Source organism: Typopeltis vanoorti, chromosome 1, assembly GCF_054136105.1.
Source record: "Typopeltis vanoorti isolate ZY-2024b chromosome 1, IOZ_Tvanoo_1.0, whole genome shotgun sequence".
Taxonomy (NCBI): Eukaryota; Metazoa; Arthropoda; class Arachnida; order Uropygi; family Thelyphonidae; genus Typopeltis; species Typopeltis vanoorti.
In genome coordinates, this window is record NC_143549.1 from 117,373,020 (window position 1) to 117,389,129 (window position 16,110).

Below are 16,110 nucleotides of genomic sequence, written 5' to 3' on the forward strand. Positions count from 1 at the left end.
ACTAGCAGTATAGAGGATGGTGTTCAAACTAGTTATGGATCTGAGAGTTGTATTGGAGCACTAGATTAGAGACTTTGGATATGAGAATTCTGAGAAAAATTAGGGACCTGAACAGATGACATCAGTGGGAGAATCATATAAATATGAAGAGATTAGGAATTAACTTGACATTGTGAGCATTCTAGAATGTGTGAGCAGGGCTAATCTAAGGTGTTATGGTCACTTAAATAGAATAGTTCAAGAAAGATTAGCAAAATAATAATAATAAATAGGTGTTTGATGCCAAGATGGCAGGAAAAATACCCAGAGGAAGGAAAAATACCCAAGATCTAGGTGGATTGATTCAGTCATTAGTGCCTTAGAAGGTTAAAATGTTAGGTATGATGGCATTGGAGTACTGTCAAGTAATAGACTAATTTTGTGGAAAATTGTTGAAAGGAGATTAATAAGAATATAAATTTAATCATGCAGTTCTGTTTCATAGTAGTTTGTGCATCCTTTGAGGGGCACATGTTAAGAAATTGATTGGTACTTTACTCTTTGCAGATGACCAAGTGATATTTGAAACTATGAACTGAATTTAAGAATAATGTCATTCTCTCAGTAAACTAAGACTGGCATCCAAATTGAAATAGTAGCAGACAATAAAATAATCAAACAAGTCAGTTTTAATTATTTACTTAAATCATTATTGTAACTTAACTTATGGTAAATAATTAAAACTGACTTGTTTGATTATTCTAACATGAACAGTAAATGTAAAAGATAAGAAAAGAATCACCTGCAGTAGAAATGAAATATATGAGAAAACAGTAGTTATATAACACTAGATAAAAAGAGACATGAAGGCATAACAAAAGAAGTAAACAAAATACCAGTAATGGAAACAGGGGGAAAAATACAGAACCAAATGGAAAGACAATTAGAATGAATGGCATATGATAGAACACCCAGAAAGATGAATCACAAACCAAAGGTCAGAGAAACAGAGGCAGACACTGGGTTGAGACTGAAACCGGCCACCTGACCTGTATTTGTGAAAGGAGGAAGATGATGATGAAGTTCAGTGAGGAATGTCTAAATTCATATTGCAGAGGACTTTATACTTGCAAAGAGTGTAAAGCAAAATTGTAAAACTGCATCTGAAATGATCCCATTGATTTCGTTATTTATGCCAGTTCACTTTTGTATGCATATACTTATTGGATTTGTATCTACAAGTTCAGAATGTTTCACTTTTTGAAAGTCATTCTTCTCATTATTAAGCTTAGTCCTGAACACATTAAAAGTGACAATCCCTCCATCTCATTGCCTCAGACTTTTTCAGCCTTCTCTTCCCATCCAGTTTTTTTCCTTTTTTTTTTTTTTTAATAATCCACTTGTCCAGTTGGATTCAAAAAGATTTTGGAAGTATCTTATAGAAATGATTCCAACCAACTGTTAAAAAGTTGTTTTTCATAGCATTGTATCATGATATCACTTATCATAGCAGTTCAAATGTATAACTGTTTTTGGTTTTTTTTATTGTTTGGATGAGGGATTAGGCAGAAAGAAGGAATATGTTAATGAAGAGCTGGAAATAGTAGTTGTGTAGAAAATGGCATGGGGAAGGCCATTCCAAAGATGTTATACATTATGGTGGGAGGTTACTACCCATAATGTATAACATCATACATCTCCTAGGAAATGGGTTTTACATTATGGAAAATACTAAGAATAGCGATCAGAACTTTCTCCACCTTTGCTACGAGTTGCCCTAGTTTGTACTACGTGCTTTAGCTTACACTAGTAGTCGCCGATACGTTTATAGTTACTATATTTGGCATGAAACTCTTTGATTCCGATCTTTGAGTTTCTTATTCGGTTTTAAAACAATGTGGGATTTAATATCCCCTTAATTTAAATAATGTTTACATCACCGAAATGAAGCCTATTGCTTTTTATTTTGAATAATTTATGGGTGCACCGTTTTGACAACTCGTATAGCAGAGTATGTAAGTTCTTTTCGCTATACCCTTAGTATTATACTTTTATTTAGCTACTCACTGATGAGATTTCAATAAAGATTGAAACCGGTCTGGGTAGTGACCCCCCACCATAATGTATAACATCATACATTATGGAAAATACTAAGAATAGCGATCAGAACTTTCTCCACCTTTTGCTACGAGTTGCCCTGGTTTGTACTACGTGCTTTAGCTTATGCTAGTAGTCGCCGATACGTTTATAGTTACTATATTCGGCATGAAACTCTTTGATTCTGATCTCTGAGTTTCTTATTCGGCTTTAAAACAATGTGGGATTTAATATCCCCTTAATTTAAATAATGTTTACATTGCCAAAATGAAGCCTATTGGCTCTTTATTTTAAATAGAAATATTAGTGTTTCCTATATTTTGGGAAGTTTTATTCAACCATATTTATTCAAATTAGGCTGATTTTTAAGAGCAGCAGATTCTAAAGAGAGTCTTTCTCTTCTGAATTTCTGTTTTGTTTCTTTTCTGTTTTCAGAATCTACTGTTGCTCTCAAATATGGTTGTATAACACTCCCTAAAATATTGCAAACCCTAATACTTAGAGATATCATTTTACATCCTAGGCGCTCATAGAGCATCTAGGATGTAAACTGGTGCTCATATAGGGTACCCCACCTAGTTAGGACTCTAGTCTTTTGTTCATGTGTTTCACTTAGTTTTGTGTTGGCTTTATGCATGCATGTTACAAGTCTCCTATTGCACACCCTGAAGATGTCTTTTTGACTGAGACAAAATATTGGACTAATGAAATATTATTTTAATCCTTTTTCAATGCTGTTTCACTCCACTGAGCTTTTAGCATTTGAATAATAGATTACTATTATTCCCTAACATGGTATAAGGAGTGTGGATGTTTGGAAGTAGTAGCGAATGTGTGTATATGGATGGTCAACATAGGAATGGAATGGTCTGTGATGTAATGGGGTTGTGTGAGGATATATATATATATAGGTTAAGTGGTGATAAAAGCAATTGGGTATCAACAGGTGTGGGGAAATTACAGCCAAGTGGCATGGATAGTACTGGTTAAAGACCTAAAAGTGAATTTACATATGTCAGGAGCATCAGAAATAAGGGAGATGAAATGGTTTGCTGATTAAGTTTATTTGTCCAAAAATTATTGGAATAAGTGAAACATAGTTGGATAAGGATGATATCTTAATGGGAATAGAAATGGAAGGATATGATTTTTTTTTTTAATTTTTAGGATAAAAAAAGGACAAGAAGGGAGATGGGGATGTGCTGCTGATGATAGCAGGGAAATTGTGTGCAGAAAGTGGAGATGTAAGAAGGAAATAGTGGCATTGTTTTGAGTCAGTATGGTGTGATGTGGAGATTGACAGCAAGAGATATTTTGTTGGATGTCACTATAGTCTAGGAAATATGGAGGATGGTGATGGAAAACTGTATAAGCAACTTGGATTAGTGAATAAAGGAAGGGTGGTGATCATAATGGATGATTTTAGTTATGGTAATATAGATTGGAATGAGAAGATAGCTTTTGGGGATAAGAAAAATGAATGAGTTTTTGAGACAACTATCTTAGGCAATATGTATGGGAGAGCATGTACGAATGGAGAATCTTAGACCTAATCATTTTCTCACAAATGTGATTGTGAGTGGGTTGTCATATTTTCACCAGTTGGTGAGCGACCATGATGTGATCATGTCGTTAGTTAGGAACATTTTGGAGATATATCATGGGATGAGGAGTTAAGTAGAAGGAGATAAATGCTGCTTGAGATCAAACCAAGAGATATTTAACAACATCAATATATTCACATATTGATATTTAATATCAGTTTGTGAGTGTATTCTGAAGGTCAAAGGGCTGAATAAAGTAGATGTCAAATAGATAATTGAAGGGAATAAGCATGAAATCTGGAAGAATGTACTGTGTAGGCACCACAAGATGAATATTAGTAACTGTCAGTTGCATGAAAAGTGTCAAGAGTGGGCCTGAAAGGTAACTGAGTTTATGGATAGCAAAAGTTCAGCATGAGTAGAAATTAGCAATTAGATCAGGCCTAGAAAAATCCTAAAGAATTTTCCATATGTGGCTAGTAGAAGAATGATTATGGTAAGATGATGTTAATAGATAAGAATGGTAGATTGGTAACTGCTGCAGAGGATATAGTTGAGATGTTCAATGAATATTTCATAAAAGGTGTTTTATCTTCATCAGTGTTGAAAACATGAGAAGCTCAGGTGTAAAGGAAATAGGAGAGGAGGGTTTAATTTTGAGTGAACAGGAGATGTATAAGTAAGTTTGATGTCAGTAAGGTAATAGGATTTGATGATGACATGTCTCAAGGGACTGTTCCAGAGAGATGGCAGCAATATTCGTGTACATTGCTTGGAAAGAACAGACCATAGTGTGAGGAATAAACAGTCATGGTGCACACCTTAAAATGTAGGACTTCTTTTCTCTGCAATGGCTGCAGCATTCCTATAGTGCATACTTTCCAAAAGCATATGATAGAGATCAGTGGGAATTTTAGACCATTCTTCCTGTAGGAATGTAATGAGGTCCTGGACTGTTATGGGGCAGATGTCCTTTGACCTCACGTGATGCACCACTTCATCTCACAAATGTTCATTAGCATTGATATCAGGGCTCTGTGGAGGCAGGCAAGTGTGGTGATGTTGGAGACAATAGTTAGTTCCATATAGATGCCATGAAGTAAGAAGCATTATGTTTTCCAGAATGTTCAGATACCTCTCAGAGTTCATTGTTTATGCACCACAAACAGAAGTTTGAGGCCAAACCAGGAAAAACTGGGCTATACCAACACACCACCAACAGAATTCGAATTCTGTTGGTGGTGTGTTGTTGTTGGTGGTGGTAAACATCTCTTACCAGAGTGCATAATCATAACTATGAAACAAGTTTCATTTATGATTATGCACTCTGTGATTATGCACCAGGGTGCATAATCAGTTATGATTATGCACTCTGGTAAGAGATGTTTACTAGGCATCTGTCACACCCATACCTGTCCATCTGCTCAGTAGAGTGTAGTGTGATTTGTTGCTCCATAATACTCTTTCCATGCTTCCACATCCTACTGTCAACTTTCTTTGCACCACTGAAGACAATGCTGCATTCTTGTTCAGATAATATGGGGCTTGCATATTTTGGTTCTACCATGGATTATGTTGTGAGCTTTGCTTCTGAGTGTTTTTGTGCAGATTTGTGTTCCAGCCGATGCCTGGAACTCTGAATTCAATGTGTGTACTGATAAATGGCAGTTTTTACATATTATCCTTCGCAGCACCCTACGATCATGTTCGGTGAGTGTGGTAGGTCATCCACTGTAGATGGTACTTTCAGCTGACTCCCTGTGCTTCTATCTCAGTATGGTATCACTAATTGTTGACCTGGGGTAGCCCAATTTGTCAACAATTTGCCAAACTATACGACTTGACTATATTATATGAGTGGACAGATAAGTGTAACTATCAGTTCCAAGTTAAAGTGTAAGATTCTGAAATTTGGCAAACAATGATGAGATGCAAAGTATACATCTGGGAAAATTTTGAATGAGGTAAGAGTTGAGCGATCTGGGAATGGTAGTGGACAAGGACCTGAAGTTCAGTGGTCATGTTGCACAACTTGTGAAGTCATTACATCAGATTTGGCAATGATGTGTGAGCAACTTGACTTGCAGAAATAGATGTAATGGTTCCATCATATGAGGCCTTGATTAGGCCTTCTATGGATTTTGCACAGATTTGGTCACCTGGTTTTCATGGTGATAAAGATATGTTAGGAAGGTGGTAGCTGGTCTTTGGAATATGGAGTATGAAGACATATTGAGAGAATATAATTTGCAAAGCCTCATGAATAGGAGGAGGAGGAGGGGGAGAGATAACATGATTAAGACACATAAATTGGCCAGGTGTTGTCACTAGGTTAACGTGGAAGAAAATTTTCTTCCACGTTAATCATGTTTTACACTAACATAGTGTTACTAGTATATCGAGCTTCAAATAGTAATTAAAGTTGCTACATGCAGCGGTGGGGGGGGGGTGAAGAGATGCTATTAGTTTTAATAAGAGCTAATCATATCAAAAAGAACTAATCACACCAAATAAGTTCCACTAGGATGAATAGAGTTGGGTGTAGAAATAAGTATCTAAATCATGTAGTGCAGTTCTTTTTCCAACTATACGATGATAAGAAATATCACTATCTTTTTCAGTTTCTTTGAACTCATCTCTCTCTCTCTGTGTGCGTGTGTACATGCATTTAAAGCAGATGTTTGAAAAGTAAATAAAAATAAAATTTTTATTTACTATTTTGAAAAAATAAAGAAAAATAAAAGCTTATATCCAGGATCTTTTGTTAATGAATATTTTCTGTTGGAAGTGTATTTAGTGTAACACTTAATGTTCTTTTTATATACTTCTTAATTATATATATATATATATATATATTAAGGCTGAAATGTAATTTAATATTTATAGGTGATATATTTGCAAGCATTTGTTTTGGTATTACTGATGGGAAAACTAATGAGGAAAGTATTTTTTGGTCATCTCAGAGCTGCAGAAATGGAGGTGGGTGTTTGCAGTTGTAGATTTAATATATGCATTGTCAGCCAAATTTTATATAGCAGTTGCATAAAATTTTGTTCAAAATAAGATTGGAATTTGTAATACAGTTCTATAATGAGAATAATAAATGTGTTATGTATCTGTTAAGAGACAGTGTCGATTTGCTTTTCTCTTTAAAGAGACTATTTTTACATCGAGGGTTAAATAGAATTTGAAAGAGTTCAATCCAATTGGTGCAATGACTTTTAACTATGTTCCTTTTAGAATCCAAGAAATGATTCACTCAAGATGAAATAAAAAAATATATATTTAAAGCTAAATACTATATATGTTGTAAAATAAAACTAAATAACTATAAAACAATTTTATCCAAGATCTTCTAAATTAAAACTATACTTTAGAAATCTCCTTTATCTTTATAGGATAAATTCATTCTCAGACTGACTTGTTCTGTTACTGATTTGTTTAACAAATACTTAGTCTTCTAGATTGAACATATTTGCTTTTCACAACAGAATTCCTACAAAAACATGTTCATTAGATTCAGTTCTTTATCAGGTCTTCTCCAAATATAAAACTTAACTTCCATGGGACTATGCAGTATTTCCTTATTTAGTATATATTGTTCCTACATCCTCATTGTTACATTAGTTTAAATATTCTTACCTTAGGCATTTTAATTACAAGAAGCACAAATTACCAGTTCTTTACCAGAGAAAAACAGTTTTTTTTTAAAACTACTTTATAAACACTATCAAAGTAGATCCTCTTCATTAGTCACTTTACAGTTTCAGATTTCATTAATTCCATCACTTGATCTGAGAAAAATTGATATTACTGGTGGTCTTGACAGAAGACAAAACTTTCCATTATGCATTTCTTTGAACATTGAAAATGGAATGTTCTTAATATCTCCTTTTATTTACTATTGACTTGTTGAGTCTCACTTTTCCAATCTAAGGATTCACCTTGCTAAGATTCCCTTTTCAGATCCTCTATTAATATATTCTGACTGTCAAGTTTTCTTAAGAACTTTCTAAAGCAAAATTCTCTGGCTTGCATTTTCATACTTCCATTCTTTCTTTTCTTTTTGTTTCCTTTCATTACCCAGGTACTGAATGCTCTCTCTGTCAGCTGTAAATCACCCATCAACCTCGGAGATAAGCATGAGCTCTTGTTCAACTAAGCAGCAAGCAAGAAGGCAGTAATGGCTGTCAGGCTATCATCATTAGCAAAAAGAGAATGCCTTTATGATGAATGACAGAAATCACCACACTTAACAATTATGAATTACAATACAGAACCATTGAAATCCTTACAACTATCTGATAACTAGTAACTACAATAAATCTCACATACCTTACATTTTGTTTTAACATAAATATCAATTTCTTATCAGCCAAGTGCCAATTGTATATGATTATCACAAGTGCCAATTATATATGATTATGAAACCGAAATGAATGAAAAAATGTTTGTGAAAAGATTCATAATTATAAATTGACTGTTTTTACAAATTGAACTTTTAATATTGCTAGGTAATTCTACAGCATCAGTTGTTTGAAGTCAGAGCACAGCTAACTTGATAAAAAAAATTGTTTGTCTCCATTTTGTTTTTTGGTGAACACAGTAATATGCCATAGAGTAGTGATAGGAAGCTTGATTTCAAATTGAAAGATGAAACAGAATGGATGCTTTTATTTTAACTGGATTTAATATATAGTTTTCAATTAAATATGGGAAAAAAGTGATGTGGAAGACACATCCCATATTATGACTAACTCAATATCTAGAAGAAGAAAATAAACCCAACATCAGAACTGAAGATAGGAACCATCAATATAAGTAGTATCAATGAGAGGAAATAGAACTTGCAGAAGAATTAAAAAAGTACTACATGGACATAATTAGCATTTCTGAGACAAAGAAGACAAAAACAGGTGAGATCTTACTAAATAATAAGTATAGTGTTATTTTCAGGCAATAATGATCAAGGAAAGGAAGGAGTAGTGATAATATTTAATACCAAACATGAAGATAAATTTCTTGATTGGAAGGCAGTTTCAAGTAGAGTTATGTGGGCAAACTTCAAAATAGGTACATGGACAATGAAACTTATTTGTACCTATAGTCTCACAGAAGATTCTTCCATGGATCAAGTGGAGGAATTTTTGGAGTCATTAGAACAGGCATCTGACATAAAGAAAATGGAAAAAAGTGGTCCTTGTTGGAGATCTGACAGTCAAGTAGGAAAAGAATTCCACCAACCATATAGGGACATTTTGGGAAATTTTGGAGAAAAGGACAAAGCTAATAATAATGATAAGTATTTAATGGACTTCTGCTCAGGACATGGACTATAGTCATCACTAACACCATGTTTCAACATAAAGATGTGAACAAGTTCACATCAAAAGAAGACACGAGAAATAAGAAAAGCCTCATTGACTGTGTCGTTGTTGATTGATATCTTCACTCATTCAGGATCCAAGAGTGTACAGAGTATTTGAAATTGGAAGTGACTGTTACTTAGTACTAAGCAGGATAAAAATGGGTATCACACTGAAAAGAACAGTATGTAAGAAAGTTTGAAAAAGAATTAAAGTTGACCAGCTTTTATAAATAAATTGTAGACTCAACTATATAAACATTATTGAAGAAAAAATGAAACAAATTGAAATCAAGAACCATACCTTGGAGTCTCTGGCAAACTCTGAGAAGATTTTGATTGATTCAGCTAGGGAGGTACGTGGTGAAGTTGCCTTCAAGGATAGAAAAAAGAATACCATGATGGACACAAGAAGTTAAAGAAGCACTTCTGGAAAAGAAGAAGAAGACATACCAAAAGTTCCTAGCAAATAAGTTGGCAGATGCTCTAAAAGAATATAGAGAAAAATGTAAGAGAGCTAACCTGTGTGTAAAAGTAGGTAAACAAAAGTAATGGGAAGACTGGTTAGAATATAGATAATAAATATCAGGAAGGTGACAGAAATGTTCTGGAGGCTATTGAAGACACTTAGAAATGGAGAAAGAGTACTGTAAAAGGAATCAAAGATGATAAAGATGACATGAAAACTGAAGATAAGGATATCCTAGATATCATTAGTAATTACCTTGAAAAACTGTTACACGAACCAAGCAGTGAGAGGTAAAAACAAACCATCAAAAACTTGAAATATTGAAAGGCAGCTGGAATAGATATTAGACCAGAAATGCTTAAGTATGGATGTATAAAAGTTTTGTAGTGGCTACACTGCATAATTGAGAGGGCCTAGTCAGAAAGTCGAATTCCCAATGATTGGAGCAGAACTCTCATAGTATTATCTATAAAAAGAGGAATAAAACTGAATGTTAGAATTAGAGCAATTTCTTGACAAAGTGTTCCAAGTAAGATTTATGTAAGCATAAAGATGTTGAGAAAGATTGCAGAAGAAAAAATTGTAGAACAGTCATGGGTTTAGGCCAAGTAGAGGTTATCAAGAACAGATTTTCACTTTAAGAGAAATAGTTGAGAAATCATGGGAATATGACAAGGATCTGTATTTAAATTTTGTAGATCTGGAAAAGGCATATGACAAGGTGCCCAGAGAAAAGTTTTTTAAAACACCACAATTATATGGGGTGAATAGAACATTATACAGACCATTATGTAGTCTCTTTGAGTTGTCAGTCAGCAGTTAGAATTGAAGGAAATACAGGATGATATTTTGATGTAAAATCAGGGCTAAGACAAGAATGCACATTATCTCCACTCTTATTCTTCATCTATGTGGATCACATTATCAATGAAAGTGGCAATAAACCTGATATTAGAATTGGATATGTCAAACTTAGCTCTTTAGTTTATGCAGATGATGATGTTGTACTCTTAAACACATCTATTGCAGGTCTCCAGGATTCACTAACTAAATTGAATAATAGCTGTTACAAATTTGGCATGAATATCAGCCATAAAAACCAAAACTGTGAGAAGAGGCATAGAAAACTTCAGCTGCATTCTGAATGGAGATCCTAGAGAACAAGTAAAATATTTCAGCTATTTAGGCATAGTTTTTAGTGAAGATGGCAGGTTAAATCTGGAAATAGACAACAGAATAAGCAAAGCTGGTATGGTGGGTATCCAGCTGATAAATTTATATGGAATAAGAGAAAAGTTAGCCAAAATGCCAAACTAACAGTATACAAGACTTAAGTTGTGGATCTGAGAGTTAGAAATAAAGCACTTGATTAAAGACTAGAGACCTCAGATGAGAGTTCTGAGAAAAATTAGCAAACTGAACCAATGACATCAATGGCAGAATCATATTAAAAATAAAGATATTAGAAAGGAACTTGACATTATTAGCATTCAAGAATGCGTTAGCAGAACTAATCTGAGGTGGTATGACAATTTAAATAGAATGATGAAGAAAGGTTAGCAAAAAGGTGTTTGATGCCAAGATGGTAGTAAAGAGACCTAGAGGAAGACCAGTGTCTAGGTGTATTTATTTGTTCAGAAGTGCCTTAGAAGCTGGAAAGTTAGATATGACAATATTGGAGTGCTCACAAGTAATATATTGATTTGGAGGAATATTGTTGATAGGAGATTAATAATAATGTAAACTTAATCATGTAATGCTGTTATGAACCTGAACACCCCTTGCGGGTACATATTAGGAAATTGATATTTTTTCTATTTTTTTTTTTTTTTTTTAAATTTTATTTTTGCTTTCTTATGCTCTGTAATTTAGCAGTCATCTCCCTCTCTCTTGTTAATCATGGTGGATAGCTTTCTCTCTATAAATTTCTCCACCTGTATGGGATTGCTCATTTCTTTGTTCCATTGCCTGCCCTCATTTTTCTATACATAAATGATCATTTCTTACTGAATTAATAACCCTATCTATAGTTTTGCATTAGGCTCCACATTATGGTGTCCTACTCATTTAACAAACAATGCGCAAACATTTGAAGTTTAAAGATCTACAATCATTCACTTTACCTCACTTTTATGCAGTTCTTCTGTGGAGCAAGGATAATCATTTTTAGTGCTGTTAAAACAGTGCTACCTCTAGCTTGCAATTTCCATCATAAATTCATTCTTGTTTCCTCATTCTCTAAACAACTTTTTTTTCCCCTTTCTCTCTCTCTCACTCTCTTGTGTAAAGTTCTACTTTTCACTCATCCAGTTATTGTGAAATCTGATCTACCCAACCTTGGAATGCTTTTCTTGAGTTAGTTGTGGTGCACCAAAAACTTCTCCAAAATTTTTGATGGTTTTGCTTGATTAGTAATCCCCATTTCACTGACTCCCTTTAGCTGTCAGTGTTTCATCTGTCTTCTCCAGGCACTTCCATGGACACTGCCTCATTGAATTGGCATCTTCAGTCCTCTGCTTTCCTTCATCATCTGATTCTGTTCTAAGTTACCTTCTACAGGTGTACAGAATACTATGCTAGTATTACATCATTAAGTTTATTATTAACACCAAACTTCCATGAAGTCAAAAGACTCATTGTTTGCCTCATCATAGAGGCAAACAACATTACACACAAAACCCATCAAACCATGCTTTAAACTCATTTAATGTGTCTGCATTCATCACAATGTCAGTCAAATCATTCCACTGACCAACACTCTCCATGCAAAGAACTTACTCCTTATACAATTTTAAGGTGTCCCCTTGTTCTACCATCTTCTCCCATTCTACAAAAAAAAATTTCTTTCACATTAATCTGATAACAATCTGTTATCAACTTAAATGTTCTCAAAGCATATCCCCCTCTCTTCCTCCTATTCACAATGCTTTGCAAATTGTATTCCTTCATTCTCTCCTTGTATTCCACAAAGGTCAGTTTTCTCTGGACTCTTTTCAAGATACATACATATTTAAGAATTTAGGGACACAAAACATGTGTTGAAATGATTATTTTATTAATTATTAATAAAATACCACTTGATGTTTCGACCCCTGTATTGAGGTCAACATCAGAAGGATACATGCGAGGATACACCCAAGGTGAACTCTCGCTGCTGGAGAAACGATTAAACTACGCCATTGCGCCGAGGTCAGTAAACAAACTTGATATAATTTATCATATCGAGAAAGGTTTAAGATCTCCCCCCCCCCCAATTTAGCTGACAAAATACGGATGGGAAACTGCTTGTATACTAAATTCAAACAACAAATTAAGCAGCAACCTAAACAAAGTGGGAAACTGGCCCTCAAATCCCTAAAAAAAAAAAAAAAAAAAAAAAAAAAAAAAAAAAAAAAAAAAAAAAACAGGACATTATTATCACAAAAGCAGATAAAGGGAAAGCCACTGTCGTTTTAGATCAGACAACCTACATAGAAAAAATGAACCATTTAGTATCAGACCACAACACCTACCAAATGGTAAATTACAACCACATACAATGCAATAAAAAGAAAACAACTGAATTAATTAAATCGGTTAACACGTGGCTGGAAGAAACGATTAAAAAACTAATACCTCAGTATGCCCGCACATCCAGAATTTATGGCCTGCCAAAAGTACACAAAACAGACACACCACTATGTCCGATTGTGGAAGGAATTGACATCCCGAATTACCACTTAGTCAAAAAACTAGCAGCCACACTCAAGGAATTGGTGGGCTTCCTACATAAAAAAAATACACATTTCATAAACAAAATTAAAAACATTATACTCAATGACCAAGATCTATTAGTCAGCTTTGACATAACTTCCCTTTTCACAAAGAACATATTTCCACACGACATCACAGCCCTCTTTGCCCATGTACTCCGCTCCGGGTATTTCATGTGGCAAAACAATTTTTACCTTCAAAAAGAGGGTACAACCATGAGCTCACCACTTTCCCCCTCCCAATAGCTAACTTTTATATGGAAGACTTTGAGCAATGAGCTCTAGAGTCAGCGTGCCTAAAGCCCAACATTTGGCTCAGATACATCGACGATATTTTCGCCATTTGACCCCATGGCTGCGAAGCACTAAATACATTTCTTAGTCACCTGAACAAACAACACAAACGCATCCAATTCACCATTAAAATAGAAAAAAAACAATTCTCTTCTGTTCCTAGACCCACTCGTCACACATCTTCCTTCAGGCTTTCTCTCCTTCTCAGTCTACTGCAAACCTACACACACACACACACACAGGCCAGTACATACACAAAACTTCTTATCACCACCCAACACAAAAACTAGGGATCATAAGCACCCTTAAACACAGAGCTCAAACTATCTGTTCAAATGAACAGGCTCTTAACCAGGAATACGAGATCATCAACCATACCATTTTATAAAAAATGGATAAAGTAAAAAAACCATCCACAAGATCTTCCACAGAGATACCACTAAAAAGAAAAAAGATTTCAAGAATGCTATTGCCATACCATATGTTAGAGGCATTTCCGAAAAAATGGACAGAGCACTATGCAAATACAACATCAAAATCACCTTTAAACCCCCGACAAAATTAAGACACCTACTCAGTTCTTCCAAGGATCCTCTGCCACACTTAGCCCACCCAGGGGTTTACAAAATACAATACACATGTAACATACCATACATGGGGGGGGGGAAACAGGGCAAATTATCCCAATCAGGAAGGATGAACACAAACAACATATTAAATACCTCCATTTTGGAAAAACCAGCCTTTCTGACTACGCACCACAGAATTGATTGGAAAGGTGCCAAAACCTTGTTCGAGAGGAAATTCAAAGAGGCATGTCAAATGCTCAAACATAATCCAAATCTGAATAAAGATGGTCTAACCATTCCAAGAATGTGGAGGACTCATCTGCAACCTTCATAGCAGCCACAAAGAAAACTCTCAATATAAGAAGACTTGGTGAAGTTCCTCCCCCCCCCCCCCCAGAACATTCAATAGCTAACTGAACTTTACAAATCCAGAAGAAAACCTTAGTATAACAATATGAACTGTACAATTCCAGATAATCTTAGTACATGACGACTTCAGCAGAGTTTATTGTAGTTTTAATTTTTTTTTTTTATCACTAGAGGTCAGGCTAAGAAAAAGATTTAGTTAACAACATAGATTTAATTTACCTTTATAAAGTGCAACAGCATGTAGCTTGATTCCTATACACATGTATCCTTCTGATGATGACCTCGATACAGGGATCGAAACATCAAGTGTTATTTTATTAATAATTAGTAAAATAATCATTTCAACACGTGCGTTTTGTGTCCCTAAATTCTTAAATACGAATGCTAATCACCGTGTAACCTTAAAAGAAAGTCTTTTCAAGATATCTGCATCACTATGGAAACCAGAAGACCAAATCTGTGCATAATAATCCAGATGAGACCTGATCAAAATCTTATACAATGAAACCACAATTTCTTTATTTCTACAAGTTAAGGTCCTCCACATCATTGCCATAAACTTATGTGATGTCTTCATAATGCACAACTTATGCATTATGACCTCTGAACTTCAGATCCTTGTCCACCACTATTCCAAGGTCTCTTAGCTTTCTTCAGCATCCTCCAAAATTTCCGAAGTGTATGCTTTGCATCCCATTGTTGCCTACCAAATTTCAGAACCTTGGCAGTATTGAAGTGACTTCCATAATTTTGCCCAATCATGCAGTCTATTCAAGTCCTCCTGTAAGTCCAAAACATCTGCCTGATTTCTTGTCACCCTTCTTAGTCCTGTATCAGCAAACAGCTGTATATCACCAGTTAAACCCATTCCATTATCACCAATATTCCCAAAACTTACTCCTACTCCATACCACAGCAGGTGACTTTCCTCTTCCAAGACAGTGTCTCCCCCCCCCCCACCCATACACAACTTGCTGATAATCATCTCATAGCATTCACTTATCCAACCCACTAGTCTATCATGCACTCTCATACACTTCAATTTAGTGACCAACTTATGGGGTGGGCAATCCATTGCAAAATCTAAGTATAACCACTATATGAATCTTCCCTGTCCAATACATCTTGTTATAGCACATAAGCTAGTTATAAAATATGACCTCCCTTCAATAAACTCATGCTGACAAACACAAAGAATACCACTTATATCAACTCACCCTTATATCTCATATCTCACCAACACCCTAACCAGAACTCCAGATATACAGATTGGGCCAAAATTTATCGCCCTATCCCCACCTTTGTGAAGCAGAACAATCCTCATCAGCACTCCACCTTGACTTGTGCTGTAGTAGGACTCCTGTTCAACAGGTAGGCCAAGACTGATGCCAATTCCCTGGAAAACTCCCCCCAAGACATGTGGTGACATGTCATCAAGTCCCACTGCTTCTCTGAATCTAACTCACTTAACTCCCCCATACTCCTCCTGTTCATTTACCATTAAGTCTTCTCTCATTTCATTCTCTACACTTGAGCTTCTGATTTCACACTGAGGATGAAACACCGAATGAACTGCTCACCGAACACTTCAACTATGTCCTCCACAGCAGTCACCAATCTCCCACATTCACCCATTAAACTATTACCATAGTTATTCTTCCTTCTACTTGCC

The 16,110-nt window shown here is 35.1% G+C and overlaps 1 protein-coding gene across 1 annotated transcript in view; it reads left to right on the forward strand.

The window, feature by feature from the left end:
* The window catches only part of sip3 (septin interacting protein 3), a 306,647-nt gene that overhangs the window by 2,004 nt on the left and 288,533 nt on the right, over positions 1 to 16,110 (forward strand). The window contains exon 2 of the mRNA XM_090399016.1: positions 6,507 to 6,599. Coding sequence (XP_090255142.1) covers positions 6,507 to 6,599 — 93 coding nt within the window. The remainder of the gene's footprint in view (positions 1 to 6,506; positions 6,600 to 16,110) is intronic.